Source organism: Odocoileus virginianus, unplaced genomic scaffold (genome assembly GCF_023699985.2).
Source record: "Odocoileus virginianus isolate 20LAN1187 ecotype Illinois unplaced genomic scaffold, Ovbor_1.2 Unplaced_Contig_1, whole genome shotgun sequence".
Classification (NCBI taxonomy): Eukaryota; Metazoa; Chordata; class Mammalia; order Artiodactyla; family Cervidae; genus Odocoileus; species Odocoileus virginianus.
This window is the reverse complement of record NW_027224318.1, coordinates 1,631,841-1,648,548: the sequence shown is the minus strand read 5'-3', so window position 1 is coordinate 1,648,548 and position 16,708 is coordinate 1,631,841. Positions and strand designations below refer to the sequence as shown.

Below are 16,708 nucleotides of genomic sequence, written 5' to 3'. Positions count from 1 at the left end.
AGTGACTAAACAACAAAGGTACAATGAAGGTCAGCTCTGAATGTCTATTAAGAACCATGTTGGGACTTCCCTGGTGGTCCAGTGGCTGACACTCCAAGTTTCCAATGCAGGGGGCACAGGTTTCATCCCTGATCAGGAAACTAGAGCCCACATACTGCAACTACGGCCTGGTGCAGCTAAATTAAAAAAAAAAAAAGAGCTATGCTGTTTAATGACAGTGAAACAGAAGTGTTACTATAAGGAAGGTGCTCCTGGACAAATGCTGGGTCCCCAGCATTTTTAAATGGCCGACAGTACTCAAGATAACAAACTACCATATTGTCCCCATGTAGTAAAAGTTTCTAGAAGTGTGCACTTATTATGTAAGCAGGAAAACCAAATAAAAAGTCATATAATGTTATTATGAAGCAGGGTCATGAAATACTACCCCAAATGCTTAGTCCATCCCAGTTCCTGTATCAAATCAGAAGATTGAGGACCACCATCATTGGAAAAATGGATTTCAGAAAAGAGTGTCTCCTGGCACTGCTGCCAAGGGAGTTGGTGCACTGGTCTGAATGCCGGCGGCACTTCCTGTGTGTACCTTCAGGAGGATAGCACTGATTACCTGCTGCCTGGGGAGGTTGCTCTTATGCGTGGTCTTCTGTCTCTAATAGACTGCAACCTACTGGAGAGCAAGGCTGTGCCTTACATACGTCTACAGTAGGGCACGGGTGTTCAAAGGAAGCTTTTGATTCATATGGATGTTTTCAGAAAAGAAGCCAAAGTAAATTGTGCACTACATTACAGATCCCTTAATCTATATTACTGCAAGCTACATTAATTGTGAAGCTTCAAGAACATCCCCACTGCTTACACAACAGGTGTAACTTACATAATCTGCTGTACCCAGCTGTTACTTATTTGTGACAGCTCCCTCCTGGCTCCTGCTCCCCGTTGAGCTGCAGGATTACTGCATCTTCCAGTATGATTTCCTGATTTATTCTTTGCCCCAAATCATAACAGAATTATTAATTTTCCTTTTTGATAACAGGTTTAAAAAAAATATTGAAACTAAGAATAACCAGAGATATCACTGAGGTTTTTCCATCACAGAACTCAAAAATTCTGAAGTACTAAACATTTCCATAAAATTCATTCATTAGCCCAAGAATTTAGTCTTCCTTTTGGCAGCCTTTCCTATATAATTATCCTTCACCAAATACTCTTCACTATGCCTGCTCTTTGGACCTGTGTTACCCAGAAGGATTTTTAAAATTGGCTGCCTATGAGCTAACAGCTAACCATCACAGAATGGGATGAAGTAATGATGCTAGTGAGTGTTGGCTGGGACTATGGGTAAACGAATGGAACATGGAGGAGTTGCGGCAGTGACAAAAGTCAGAAAAACTGAAAATCCACGAATTTAGTGATGCTCCAGAGAGGAAACCAGCAAGTGTTGACGCTAAACTGGCAGAAACATCAATACTTCCTGGCTCCCCCACTGGGTGCATCAATTTATCACCGGCAGGCTGCTCTTCTGCTGCAAGCGACAGTGAATGCATTCAACGATCTGCAAAGCAATGACCTATCATCCAGAAGCACAATGTGTACAGCAATGAGAACAAGGTGGTGATTGCTGGGAGTTTCAGACAGACTCAGTTCTGCTGCTTGATTAGCTTAATGACCAAGGGTCAGTCATTTCCCTTCTCTGAAAAATACCAGGATTTCCTAACAGTGAAAAAGTTAACAGAGCAGGTCTGACTGCTATTCTTAAAAGTGTCTGCTTACAAGGTTGGTATAGACACAGCTGGTGTCTGGGGAATTGGACTTGGGGAAGGTTCCCACCATCCTAAGTGGTAAGAATAGCTCACTGTGCCTCAACTATTGGCACAACATTATGGTTTATGCTAAATACGTGTTTTCCTTCTGGGAGTCTGAAATTCTGCATGTACCAGGCAGAGGGTGTGTGTCTATGTGACCAGCTCCCAGTAAAAACTCTGGGCACTCAGTCTCTAAGAAGTTCCCTTTGGAGACAACACATTGCTGGACAACACATTAAGCACAACCTGTGTGACTCCACTGGGAGAGGACTGCTGGGAGCTGTGCCTGGGTTCCTGCAGACGTGGCCTCTTGAGCCTTTTCCCTTTGCTGACTTTGGAGCCTTTCTCTGTAATAAATCAGAGCTGTGAGGACAACTATATGCTGAGTCTTCTGAGTTTGGCCAGTAAGCCACTGAACCTGGGTGTGGTTCTGGGGACCTCTGGCACAATTGGTATGTGCTGAATAGCCTACCGAACTTCAACAATTATGCCAAGTAGGTGTGATGTTCATTCTATAGGTGAAGAAAGGAGACTTCAGAAACAGGAACACAGTGTACACAGAAAATAAACATTTCAGTGTTTATCGAATATGTGTGTGAAAGTCGCTCAGTCGTGTCTGACTCTTTGTGACCCCATGGACTATACAGCCCATGGAATTCTCCAGGCCAGAATACTGGAGTGGGTAGCCATTCCCTTCTCCAGGTTATTGAATATGGATGTTCTCCAATTTTTGTGAACTGAGGAACTACCTGGAGTGCTTGCTAAAAATGCAGTTTTCTGGTACCTATCACCTGAGACTTGGATTCAGTAGGTTTGAGGCTCAAGAGTTTCTATTTCTAATAAGCTTCCCAGATGATTCTTCTGCAGGTAGTCTAAGGACCACACTTCAGGAACACTTTGATGTACAGGAACTACAGTACCCAATTCCCAAGCTAGGATGTAAATGGCAAAACCAGGACTTGCACTAACCCTTTTAAACAAGGTTAAGGCTCTTTTCTCAACAAAACTGCTTCCCTTAAACTCCACAATTCCTCTGGTTGCTCTGCCTTCTCACTGCAGGTATCCACCCAGCACCAAATACCAAGTGGAATCCTGAATCCAAATAATGCTCTTGGGAAAGTGAAATCTGAAGCTTTGGTTTTCAAAAAGATTTGATGCGCTGGTGGCAACAGAAAATATAAGCTTATGCATGGGATTTAACAAAAAGAATATGAATTTGCTTATAATTTTAGAAGTTGAAAACAGGATATGGGTTACAGTGTTCTGTGACTGGCCAACAAAGGGGAAGGCACTAAAGATAATCTTTTTCGCTGATCAAGAAACTAGCGTCAAGTAAATGCTAAACCTTTTCCTTACTTTTTAAGTGGGTAGGGAAGTATAATTTTTTTTTCTCATTTAGAATAAATATAGTGTAGTATTTTGTAACTGAAAGGATGTTATTTTTAGTGCCATGCACTCATTGGTAGCCCAGTCTGAAATGCATAAGCTTCTCAGTAGCTGGTCATTTTTCAACTTCTATTACTGAATCAGACTATGCTATCAATTCAGAAAGTATTTATTGAGTATCTACTGTTTACTTGATGCTATGCTAAAGGCATAATCATTATCAAGAAAACTGCTGATTTTTTCAATATCTACATGAAAAAGAGACTAGAAAAATATAGCCACACTACTTTATGACAACATATAATGGAGGAGTCTAAAAAAATACATGGTATCTGCTTGAACAGAGTAGTCTTCACCAATCCTCCCACATTCTATTAAATAAATATAGGGCCAAAAATTGATGACAATCTGTGTTTCACAAATACATATTAACCTCCCGAATCTGGATATCCACAGTTCAATATTATCTATAAACCTCAAATAATCAGTAAGTCAGCCAAACCAGCAATCCCTCCATACACCGCAGTAAGTGTGGGGCTGCCTGCCAATGTACTGGCACAGGGCACCCCACGCCCATATCTGCAGTGTTGAGTACTCATTCATCACTAAACTGCAGTAGTGTTAACATATGCTGCAGTCATGCTAATGTTTGTTTTACAGTCACCACTGATCTACCCTTATCCCAAACCAGGAAGGTTAGTGTTAAGTGAATGGAAACAAACTTGAAAATAGCACCTACTTCACTTATGGAATCCTAGAGCCTCACTCTGCCCAACCAGAAAATTCCTTCCAATCTGAAGAACTCCAGATGCAAAAGATTATTCCATATAAAGCACTACAGATATACAGGAAACTCCACCACCTTGAGGGGGAAAAAAAGTGCTTTTCATTTGTGTCCCATGCTTCCACCTCTTTGGGAGAACTTATCAACCATGTTAGTTAGACGAGCAGTCAACCTTAATGATTTTTCCCCATCACTCAACAAACCAGTATTTGAATTCACTCATGGGCTAGTTCTCTGCACATCATCCAGAGGCAGGGATGTTAGTTATGGTTCTCCAGGGGCCACTGGTAGCTCAGCTGGTAAAGAATCGCCTGCAATGCAGGAGACCCTGGCTGGATTCCTGGGTTGGGAAGATCCCCGGAGAAGGGCATGGCAACCCATTCCAGTATTCTTGCCTAGAGAATCTCCACGGAACAGAAGAGCCTGGGCTACAGTCTATGGGGTCACAAAGAGTAGGACATGACTGAGTGACTAAGCACAGCAGAGGGGCCACTGGCTATACTTTACCTTTCAGAACCCACTGCACAGTCACTGGTCAACCGGCAGCCTACATGAGGAAACAAGCTCACCTGGACAGTTGTATCAATGTGAAATTGGCCAGCTTTACCTGCTCAAATCTCACTTCCACTAAAAGCTCATTAAGAGCACTGGAAACTACCTGATTTATAGGCACTCAGTATCACCCACTAAAGGGCTGAATTATGCACAATAATCATAAACAGAAGGAGCAAACAGTAAACTCTTAAAGAAGGTGTTCAGAAGACATTCTGAGTTTTATGTTGCTGAATCAGTCAAACCCAGATCAGGATTAAAAAGAAGACAAAACTTGTTTTCAGGTTATTTAATATTTACTTCAAGTAGTACTGATTCATTCCTAAATAGGTGTCCCACTTTACAGAGAATCAGACTAACATCTATTTGCAAAAGAGCCCTTTGCCATGTCTAGGTCATACTGAAGGTGTCAAATGCAGCAAATTCCTTTTTATCTGAAATCCAAACAACCAGAAAATAATCTAAATTGTTCACTCTATTTCTGGTAGAAAGACAAACAAGTAAGTATATAATAGTAACTTATTCACAAAAAAAGCAAGTTGCATGGTTTGTCACAAATGTGTTATAGAGCAGTCACCACGTCCTCTAAATCTACAGCCATGTACATAATGACCATTAACGCTCATGAAGACAGGGAGTTTGTCTTGTCACCAATGTGTCCCAGGGCCTACTACAGTGCCCAGTACATAACAGATGTTCAGTGAGTATTTGTTGAATGAAATAACGCTATGCAAGATCATAAAATGGTGTAATCATCTAAGAGATTATACTATGGTCAGTATAGCTTTGTCATTAGATATATTTATTCTAATAGTTTAAAAATTGGTAATCAGTACACACCTATCTTTAGGTTCTGATCAGAGTTCCAATATGCAGGGGTGTCCCCACACCAACAAGCCATTCTCAGACATCACCTGAGTGTCCCATAATTCAACTTATTTCTGACTAGAGGTAGCATGAGATACCCCAGGTTAGGCGCTCAGTCCTGCAAGACTCCCCCAGCCAGCCACTTCATACATCAGCAGCAGGTCCAGGTTATCAGCTGTGTTTCTGACAAACTGACTACAAACTGGGCTTCCCAACAACCTCCACCTTGGGTTTCAGACACCAGCCTCAAGTCCAGGTTGTTACCAGAACTTCTGAGTGACTGGCTATAAATCAGAGGTTCCCACAATCTCCATCTTTGGTTTCATTAATTTGCTAGAGTGGCTTACAGAACTCAGAGAAACATTTTACTTACTAGATCACTGGTTTATTATAAAAGGATCAGCCAAATGGAGGAGATGCACAGGGCAAGGAATGGGGAAAGGGCACGGAGCTTCTGTGCTCTCTCTAGGAGCATGGCCCGCTCTTCGAAAATCTCCAACTTGGAAGCTCTCCAAGCCCTGTTTTTTGGGGGGTTTCATACAGGTTTCACTAACAGGCATGATGGACTAACCCATTGGTCACTGGTGATTGTTACCAGTCCCTCTCCAATCCCCAGAAATCAGGGGAGTGGAACTGAAAGTCCCAACCCTCTAATCAAAGGGTTGGTTTCCCTGGTGACCAGCCGCCAACCTGAGATGCTTTCCCAATTCACCTCATTAACATTATAAAAAACACCTTTATTGCTCTCAAAGTCGGAAATGCTAAGGGTTTTAGGAGCTCTGGGCCAGAAACAGGGACAAAGACCAAATACACATATATTTGTTATTATACATCACAGTATTGTTAGGGGAAGCACACTGATTGAAACCTTCCACCCTGGCCAGGCACCATAGTAACCATTTGCATGAGTTGTTTTACGACAGGAGGTCCTGGTAAGGAACACGGAACTAATAAGCCTCCACCAACTGGAAGAGTTCGGGAAAGGTCAAAAGGAGACACCACATGTCCAACCACCTCCCAGAATCCTTCTCTCTGGCATCCATCTTGGCTGAACAAGGCATGCACCACCAGGAAGGACTCTGAGTCAGAATGATTGGCTAAAGACAACCCGGAAACTAATCCCATCACCATAAAACCCGAGACTGCAAGCCACGTGGCAGAGCAGTTCTCCTGGGTTCCCTGACCCTCCTGCTCTCTGCCCGGGTGCCCTTTCCCAATAAAATCTCTTGCTTTGTCAGCACATGTGTCTCCTCGGACAATTTCATTTCCGAGTGTTAGACAAGAGCCCAGTTTTGGGCCCTGGAAGGGGTCTCCCTTCCTGCAACAGTATCACACCCAATTAACTAGAACTCATCATTTTTAACCATTTTTCATAAGGAAGAATTTACTATAAATGTCACTGTCTATGAGCAGAAGCTATTATTTATGTGAAACAAAAAATTTTTCATTCAAATATTTATCAAACACCTACTATGCACCAGGCACTGTGCCAACTGTCCCTGCCCCCAGCAGCTTTCAACGACTAGGGCAGCCTTTTTCAACTGGAATTCCTCATCTACAGATGCATGCACAGGAGATAAGTATAACATAAAACGGATTCTCTAGGGCATTAGGAGTTGATTCTCTCCCAGTGGAGAAAGACTAATGTAAAGTGCCACAGAAATTAAAAGGAAATGACAGGGGCTTCCCTGGTGTCCAGTTGTTAAAACTGCGGTTCCACTGTAGGAGGTGCGGATTTGCTCCCTGCTGGGGAAAGTTCTTTATGCCGGGAAAAGGAACCCCACCCCCAAAGAAATTACAATATGATAATAAAAGCTTGCTTTTAAGAGGGACAAATTGGGACTTCCTGGGTGGTCCTGTGGCTAGGACTTTAAGCTCCCGAAGCAGGGTGCCCGGGTTTGATCCCTAGCCTGGGAACTGGATCCCATGTGCCACAACTGATGCCCAGTGCAGCCAAAATTAATTAACTAATTTTTTAAAAATCCAGCCATATATGAACTACCTGGTAGGAGCAAAGATGAACAGGCCATTTGTAATGTTGGTGTAAATGCAAAAATATTGCACTACATACATTCAGATAAATTTCTAAACATAATAAAACTCATCAATATTTTCCATGCTCAGCAATGTCAGGGCAAGGATTTTAGTGAAGTGAAACAAGAAAAAAAAGTGTAATTACTCTGATAACATTAATTCAAAGAGAAAACAAAAAACCTTGCTCCAAAAAGACCCCCAAATTACCTGACTTTTATTCAAAGTCTTCATATATTACTTCACTAAATTGGTCTTGCCTTGGACTTGAGGCAGCAGACAGATAGGCCCCAAGCTGAGCAGCTGGAGTTTGTCCCCTGTGGACAGATACTCCAAAACAAAGATAACAGCCAAGAGCAGAGGAGCTGCCCAGATAAGAGATAAAGAGACCACACATTCCTCATTCTCGAGGTCAAGGAGGCCTTCCCAACTACACAGGCGCAGAAAGCCTCCTCGGATGTCAAAAGGGAAGGGATGCACCCCACAGTAGGCAATGTCAACCTACCCAGAGGCCTCTTCACTAGAGTCCAACTTGGCTAAGAGAAGTGGCTGCACACATGGGAAGATCCTGAGAGAAACCAAACTGCAGACTCAGAGCCAGGCAGAGCAAGATTATGAGGCAAAGGAAACCCGTAATAAATACCCCATGTAAGTGATTCAAACTACCACGAGGGCACAACTCTCTCTCTGAGCCCACCCATGTATGTCTATCCACACGTACACTTTCTCCTCCTAAGAAACACTTTACTTATTTCACTACTTTCCATCTCTTTGTGGCAATTCATTTCTACAAAGCCAAAGGGCCAGGGTCTTGTCACTGGCCACTGGTCCCTGGTGGTCTAGTGGCCAGGATTCAGTGCTCTCATTGCTGCCACCTGCCTTCAATCTCTGGCCCAGAATGGAAATCCTGCTTCAAGCCACTGCAGACAAAGGCCACCAGAGATCAGACTCAAAGGGATACATTAGCTACCTATTTCATTATTATGAATATTTTTTTATCTTATTTTGAATTTTCCTTAAAATACCTTATGCAGTCAACTTCGTTCCAGTTCTGGGTGTCTTCGACAGATACAACATTTTCTCTGTGATGATTTTATTATGTGCTGCATGCTTTATGTAGCCAAAACAGTTTGAGAGCTACTAGAATCAGAGAGAGAAGTTTTTTCCCCAGTATTTCAACTCGAAACTTAAGCTTTTATATGTCAATGATTTAGAAATTCACACCTGTTTAATATCACTCTCTGACAGGCTAGTTAAATAACATCCACCTGGCCAAGTCCCCTGAACTACTTTATCAAGTAATGTCTTGTTTTGAACTGTTAGCATGAAATAAGTGAATAAGCTAAATGGGGGGAATTCTTGTTGTTTAGATTCTCATTAAACCTTTCAACTCATGTGAAAATGCTAGTGTAATCAATAGGAATGTCACTGAAGAGTAAAAGAATAAAAGTCCCTGACGCTTAAGTCTCAATTAGTCCAGACTTCCAATTAAACATTCTTTTAAAGGAAAGTAATTAAAGAGAAAGCTACCATTATTTATTGTATTTATGGAGACTGGAGATGTTGAGTGGGAACAGGCTATATAGTTTTTACTATACTCTCAGACATTCAACTCTTAAATCTTTTAAGTCATTCCCTACATACCTAAATCCGAAAATCCTACACCAAATCCACCAATTTCTTTCTACCACAAAATTGTCAGAAGGAAAGTCATAATTCATCAGAAAGGAAATAAGACAATTTTTTAATGGCAAAGACATCAAGGCCATGTTTTTAAAAAATACATTGAATCACTATTTCTTTTAGCTCAAGCTAAAGAACTTTCTCTTTCAAAACTGGAGAACCTGGGCCTGGAGAAATAAATGGTATTTTTAAAATGATTCGGCAAACACTACTGAGCTGTAAAAGATGATACTACTTACCATGTTAGGTTTAAAATTTAAGTGAAAGTCACTCAGTTGTGTCTGTCTTTGCAACCCCATCAACTACCCAGTCCATGGAATTCTCCAGGCCAGAATACTGGGTAGCCTTTACCCTCCTCCAGGGAATCTTCCCAACCCAGGGATCGAACCCATGTCTCCTGCACTGCGGGCCGATTCTTTACCAGCTGAGCCACCAGGGAAGCCCTTAAAATGTAAAGCCCTGTCCTAACATGTAGTATCTAGTTTTCAGTGACCAAGAACTCCAATCAGCATCACTGGAATTTAGATCACATTCAAAGTCAATTTCAGATGTACACAGGTACACAAAAAAAGCACTTAATTTTGAAAGGAATTCATAGCCCCATCTCCAAAATATAAAAAAAGCACACAACTTAGACTACATCTATATTGCTGTGCAAGGCAAAGACCAACCTAAATCTTTCGTTGTATCCCTCTAGTGATGTAAATGGGAGTGCCACTCAGTCTCTACCAAGGAAAAGATGAGGACAGCATTTTGCTTGCTGACTAGGTAGGAGCTAAAAACTGCCCCCCCCCAATTATTTCTGAAGTCATTCTTTAGCAGTAAGTATTTGATAGTATATTTCACATTCCGTCCAAGGCTTTGCAGATTAATTCCTTGCCCTAGGCCTAAGGCTCAGATACAACTCCTGAGAAGCTTTCAGTTCACTGCACTGGTAGAAATTCTGGAGACTTAACCAGAGTCATGGTTGTGCAGGAAAATGTAAGCAGTCAGGTATTCCAGCCGAAACAATGAGGTCAAAGCTCCTTTCAGCATGAGCATATTCTCCGCAGAGATAGTGGATGGGGATGTAAAGTACTAGCCTCAAAACCTGCAGGCTGGCACCTCAACAACTGCTGCAAATTCTACTGCATGCCCTGCCTTCCCCGGCCAGCACTGATTCCTTAATAGACTCAAACAACGCAGACCACTCTGAGCAAAAGAAAGATGAAGGGGGCTTTTAGACTGATACTTTCAGACTGGTTGTTTGGTTTCAAATGTTCAAATCCTTAAAAAGGGGGGGGGGGGGAGGGGAATGTCATCATCTCAATGTTGAGCTAAGGAATGTATTACAAACCACAGTCCAGTTGTTTTCCAGTATAAGAATGCCATGTGAAAAGATTATCCTCTTCCCAAATATTACAATTAGTCCTCTTTGTCACCTTTCCTTTCCTAACACCCCCAAACAACACTCAGGATCACAAGAATCTACATGAAATAGAACTATGAAGCACAATGCTCTTTTACCTTCTCAGGCTAAATGTGAGAAACCAATTTTAGTCACTTGCTTTAGCAAAGCATACAGTACAATCCAATTCCTATGGATTTCAAAATCCTTATATGCACAACCTCGATTGCTGTGCCACAGGTAAACCTGCTCCAATTTCATAAGATATGCTTCTGGTGAGGCAAACCTTTAGAAAAACATTAACAGCACTCTTGTGATAATAATAGCCTAGAAGGGGACGTACAATTACTTCGTTTAGCCAGGGTACATTTGTGAAAGTTTCAAATGCAGAAAAAATAACGAGAGCAAATTCATCCGACGCGTGAAAAATGCTAGCAATGCTTCGATTACGAATAATCGCAGGAAAACAGCCAAACCGACAAGTTCTTAAACAGACCTTGTAAGGGGGGTTGGTAGGCGCGCGCAGCACTCAACCATTTCTCCTAAGGCCAGAAAAATCCACATTTACTGACGAATCCTTCCTTTCACATTACTGGCAGAAATAAAATCCTATTCCCGCCACCTCATCTTGCAATTAAGGAAGTTGCTACTAATAGCAGCATAGAAGTAGATGGTCCCGGTTTCACTCCATTCTTCCCGTACCCTCTAGGAGTGAACAGGTTACTCAAGAAAAAGTCAGTAATCGGTTTTCCGGATACCAAACTCCCTCGGCAACAAAATTCCCTTTTCTGGGGATCGGGGACGGGGGTCGACGTAGACGGAGGAGTCCAGCCGCAGCTCACCTCCTCCCCCGGGTCAAGGTCTGGGGCGTTCGGGGCTCGGCGAGGCTTCGGCCCCGGCGCTCGCTTGGCAGCGGCGGGGCCGCCTCCTCGCGTCTCCACCTCGACTCAGCCCACCCCGATGATCGCCCTCGATTTTTATTAAACCCTCAAGGTGAAAGGCTCAGTCTGGGTCTCCAAAGTTTGCCCGGCCTCGGGTGAGCAGCCGGCCGAGCCCCGGGCCAGGCTGAACCCGGCCCCAGCCTCCCACCCTTCAGCCCCCAGGGCTTTTTTGGACCACGGTGACAGGTCCAGATTTACCTCCATGTGCTCGTGGCAGAGGAAACAAAAGAAAGCAACCTCCCTGATAATAAAACGCCATCTTCGAGTAACTGGCACACCGAGGGACCCCTGGGTCGGTCCCCCCCGGGGGTCCCCCACCATCCAGCTCGGAGGGCGCCCCCCCCCCCCCCCCCCCCGCCGTCCGAGACAGAGTTTGTAAGGAACAGCCCAGGGCAGCTCCGGATAAATGGGCCGGGGTCGGGGTGGGGTGGCGGGGTGCTCCGAGAGCCCTACCTGACCGCCCCACCCCGACCGCCCCGGGCAGCGTCGTTTCAGTGCAAATGTAAGAGCGGGCGCTGCTGGTGTCTCCCAGAGACGCAGTCCTCCCCTTCAGGAAACTGTTCAGAGGGACCGGGCGAAGGGGCTGGCGAGCAAGCGAACCGGCACGCGGGGAGCCGCAGCGAGTGTACTTACAAAACGATTAAAGCTCCGGCGGAACATCGCGTCGAAGGCTGCCGGGCGCCGAGCTGGACTCTACGGGGCTGAGAAGGTGCCGTCCACACGACACACTGCGGCGTGGGCCGCCGGCGCGAAACGGTCGGCGAGGCTCGCGGCCCCGCCAACCGCCGGCCCTCCGAACTCCCCCCGCCCCCCGCGCCCCCCCTCACGCCCCGCCCCGCCCCGCCCCGGGGGCGGCGGCCCCGCCGCTCCCGCAGCAGCCCGCGGAGATAGCGAGCCGAACGCGCGGGGGAGGGATGGCGGAGGAGCGCTAGGCTCCTCCTGCGGGAGGGGGGCGCCCAGAGCTCTCGACCGGCGCCGGGCTCGGCACCCCGCCGTCTGCACTCTTCCCTGCCGCGGAGCCACCACCCGCTTCTCCGCGGGCAGCCCGCGTGCGCCCGCCCCGCTCGCGGCCACGGGGGACCCTCCCGTGGCGCCCCGCGCCTCACCTCGCCTCAGCCCGACACTACTCCCCTGGCTCGTGCGGGAGCCGCAAGCCTACCCTGCCCCGGCCCTAATTCGGCCGCCGCTCCGCTTCGCTCACAGCCCCTCCTCGGTCCGCGGCAGCCGCGCCGGCCGTCCCGCACTCGGGCCGGGGAGCCACGGTGCAGCCTGCCGGCCCGCCCTGAACCCGCCAGGCAGCCGAGCTCCCCGCTTCCCGCGGGGCGGAGCCGGGCTTTGCGTGAGGAGCCGGGACCGGCGGGGCGCTGTGGAGACCCCAGCGCGGGCGGGGCGGGGCGCGGGCGGGGGGACTAGTTATAAGAGCCCCCCTCCTCGGGTGCCGAGGCGCGGGTCTCCTCACTACCCTCGCTTCGCTCAGCTCCCACCTACGCGCCTTTCCCTTCTCAGGTTTTTTCTCTTGTCCTGTCTCCCCACCTAAACCATCTCACTTCCACTTTCTCTCTGAGGTTGTAAAGTCAGGCTTTGTGTCGCTGCTGCTGCGCAGCGGGGCGGGATTTCCCTGCCACCCCCACTCCCCCTCCCGCCTCTACCGCAAGCCCCTCCCTCCAGCCCCCGCCCCTCGCTTCTCGCAGAGCAGCCTGGGAGTTGTAGTCCCGCCGTGCCCCCGATTCCGCCTGGTACCGCGGGCTGGGAGCTCCCCCACTCGCCCGCTCTGGGTTTGCCCAGAGGGTTGAAGGAGGAAGTGGCTGAGACCTCAGGGCTGAACCGCGGTTCTCGGCTCGGGCTGGAAGTGGAGGCCACTAGCGCTCTTTAGATTCCCCGCGGTGGGAAATGTAAAAAGGATCTGTGAGGCAAAGCCACAAATGCCCGGAACCTTCCCTGGGACGCGAAAAATTGTGCACCAGGAAACGCTCTACCCCCTCCGCTCCTAGTTTAGAATTGGAGTTTGCGAAACTTTAAACATTACATAGGAAAGCCGAAGCTAAAATTGCCATGAGACTGGCCATCCCAACCCCCACGTCGCTCGGTTTGCACCGCCCTTTACAGCGTGCCCCGAGGCTGCTGGAGCAGAATGTAGATTCCTCTGCAAAAGTAAAGAAGAAATTAGTCGAAGGAGATCAGAGGCATTTCCACGAGCCTCTGCCGCGCCGCCGTCTCCGGCCAGCGAAGCGCTGGCGACAGGGCCAGCTGCACCGCGGGCCTCCCCTGGGGTCGTGAAGGGCCTTTACTGCTGGGCATGAGCACTTCCTCTTTCCCCTCTGGGGTTTAGATTCATTTCAACGGATCTTTCCTGGGCATTTTCTTTGTACTCGGCTGTGTTAGGGGCTGGTTACGGCGACTTCTGAAAAGACCTCCCCAGCGTGGGGGGGGGGGGGGGTGCCCCACTGTGGTAAGGGGCTACCCACCTGCAAAAACAGCAGGTTAGAAAGTCCTGGCTGCTAGACCAGAGGTTTCAAGTGCTGAGAGCGCCGGTGCACCTCAAAAGGGGTTCTGGCAAGCTTTCTCGAAAGCACTAGAGGTTAAACTGGACCTTGCTATGTGAGAAAGCTTTAGGAGGAGCCCTGTGGGTAAAGTCCAGGGTGGAGGGAGGGGTCGGGGAGGACGTGCCAGAAGATCTAAGAAAAAGAACACACTCTCTTGGCAGACGCCCAGGATGTTTGGGCGGACATGGCCCGGGAAGAACTCTGAAACCCATTAGGATCTTCAGAAGCACCTGGGAAGTCTGCACTTGATAGTGTGAGCCACTAGTAGCCCGTCCTCATTGCCTTAAGTGCAGGGCATAAGGTAGGTTCCCAAATGTCCTGGTTGCCTAGAAGTAAACCCGTCCGTTTCCACTTCTTTCTCTATTGTAGTTCCTTGCGTTTACTCACCCTTGAGGCCACGTCTAATGATTTTTAAGATTTATGTTCAGTTCAGTCGCTCAGTCGTGTCCGACTCTTTGCGTATGTTAGATGTCTATTAATCTGCTGTTGTTTAGTCCCTCAGTCGTGTCTGACTCTTTTGTGACCTTAGCCCGCCAGGTTCCTCTGTCCACGGGATTTCCGGACAAGAATACTGGAGTGGGTTGCCATTTCCTTCTCCAGGAGATCTTCCCGACCCAGGGATCTAACCTGTGTCTCCTGCATTGGCAGGCAGATTCTTTAACACTGAACCACCTGGGAAGCCCAATCGGATATTAGGATATTTTGTTTTATTGACAAAATGGATCTAAGATTTTGCTCTCTAATATTTCAAAGATTTATTTTCAAATAGAAAAAGTTTTGCTGACTACTTTTGTTGAGAACAACTAACGTAATTTAATTCACTTATTGTTCGTTGACTATTTACTATGTGGCAGACACTGTTCTAGATACTGACTGGAATTTGTGGGTCGAAGAGGTTGTTGTCAATTGTTCTAGGCCTAAGTCTAGAATCCTTATCAATAAGAGACATCGTTATCAGTAAAATAGGTAATAGAAAATGAATTTAGACATTTGGATATGCAAGTGCTTACTAGTAAATAATAAGTAATATCTTTCCATATGCAATTTGTTAAATAAATTGAATAAATGTACTTAGCTTATAGAATCAAACAGACCAACTTAAAAAAATTTAGAGAACTGGATATTGGTTTTCAGTATTCTCTCACACATCATTGTGTGAGTATTTTCTCACATACCATTGCCATGTTGTCCAGCTTAAAAGCAAAGCTTTTAGGATCTCCCAAGATATAGAAATATTGTTGGTCTAATTTTCATTTGTTACTATAATTCCACCGTCTCTCCCACATCTTCCTAGTTTGTTGCATCACAACACTTATATTCATGGGTCCAGACTAATTTGCTTGACTATAAAAATGCAATTCCACATAAATCAAATATGCTCAGCAAAACCTGCAATTTATGCAAGGTAGTTTCTTTCCATATCCAAATGCAACCTGAATTAGAGTTACTCTCACACACATTCAGATTACTTAGTGAGTTTTTTTTTAAAGACAAGAAGAAATTATTTTTGTTCTTTTCAGTGCCTCTTCACAGCTTCCAAAGAAAACCCAGGTGTTGTAGGAAGCTGTTGTCAATGACTATGAAAAGCAGACCATCAGCCAGCATTTTCATTTGGCCAGTTCCATAAACAGAACTGCAAAAACTTAACTTCCTGCTGTCTGAACTGTCAGACCGCATGGTATATAACACCAACTCTCATGGTGCCTCAGCTGACTGCAGCCAAAGCCCCAGGCTCCTTGTAGGTAGGAGTTCAGAGGAAGCAGTCTCCTGTCCTTTTTACCATCCTAACTCTACTAGAGCTAATGCATACTGTCTCTGAAACAGAAGGGAAACTGTTCTTCCTTAACCGTTTCAATTCTGCTGCCATATTTCTGTGCAAGCCCCTCGCTCGCCTCAACCCCTCAGAAATCTCACCATGACAAGTGGGTAGACCATCCAGTGGGGACTGGAGGCTGTCCAGGCTTGGAAAGGAGGGAAGCAAACTGTTTCTGGGATCAATTGGTTGGTCAGCAATTCAGTCTTTCAGCAGGAGGGTGGGGAGGAGGGGGAGGAGTCCCCTCCTCCATCCAATACTAAAAAAAAGGAAAAAAAATTGAAGCTGTTATATGAGCATGCCTATCACTGCCATCAGCAAGTTGAAGAAAATTCCGAGGTCTCTGCTGAGCTTTCGAAAGTACCTCATAAGACTACCTTTTGCCAATTTGAAATTTTGTCCTCCCTTACAATGCTGCCCTTAATGCTTCCTTTAAACCAGTTTTACCCGTATCTAACTCTTGGCCCTCCCCAGTTCATTCCCCACCCTGCAACCATAGAAATCTTCAGAAGGCAAATCAGATCAAATCACTCCCCTGCTTGTGACTTTTCAGTAGCTTCTCATTGCTTTCAGGACAAGGCCCAGATCCTGCCTGGACCTCAGCTACAAGGCTCTGAATTCTCTAACCCCTGTTTTCCTTTCTAGCTCCTGGTGAACCTTCTCTCCCCCTGACATGCCAAGCTCCATCCACTCCACTGGCCGCCTTTTATTCCTTGAGTTCCCAAAGTTCCTTTTGCCCTGAGAGCCTTTGCACTTGCAACCATCTCCGCAGGAATGCTTTCATAGCCTTTGCAATTTGTCTTTCAGATCTCAGCTTAAATGTCACTTTGTCAGATGAGATCAGGGTTCCCTGTTTAGTGCTCCAAATAGCCCGTATTAATTACATTGAGGATACTGTACTGACAAATGAGGTTAGTAA

General features: G+C 46.1%; 1 protein-coding gene across 7 annotated transcripts in view; it reads right to left on the bottom strand.

Annotated features, from left to right (window-relative positions):
- ATP11C (ATPase phospholipid transporting 11C) overlaps positions 1-16,001 on the bottom strand; it is a 166,031-nt gene extending 150,030 nt beyond the window's left edge. For 3 of the 7 annotated variants that reach the window (XM_070463265.1, XM_070463262.1, XM_070463266.1), the window contains exon 1: positions 12,067-12,208. In XM_070463265.1, the coding sequence (XP_070319366.1) occupies positions 12,067-12,093 (27 nt within the window). In that variant the 5' untranslated portion in view covers positions 12,094-12,208. Of the gene's footprint in view, positions 1-12,066; positions 12,209-15,890 lie in introns of those variants that run through there. The other 4 variants (XM_070463260.1, XM_070463263.1, XM_070463264.1 and 1 more) reach the window with 2 other exon arrangements.
- Between the last annotated feature and the right edge of the window lie 707 nt (positions 16,002-16,708).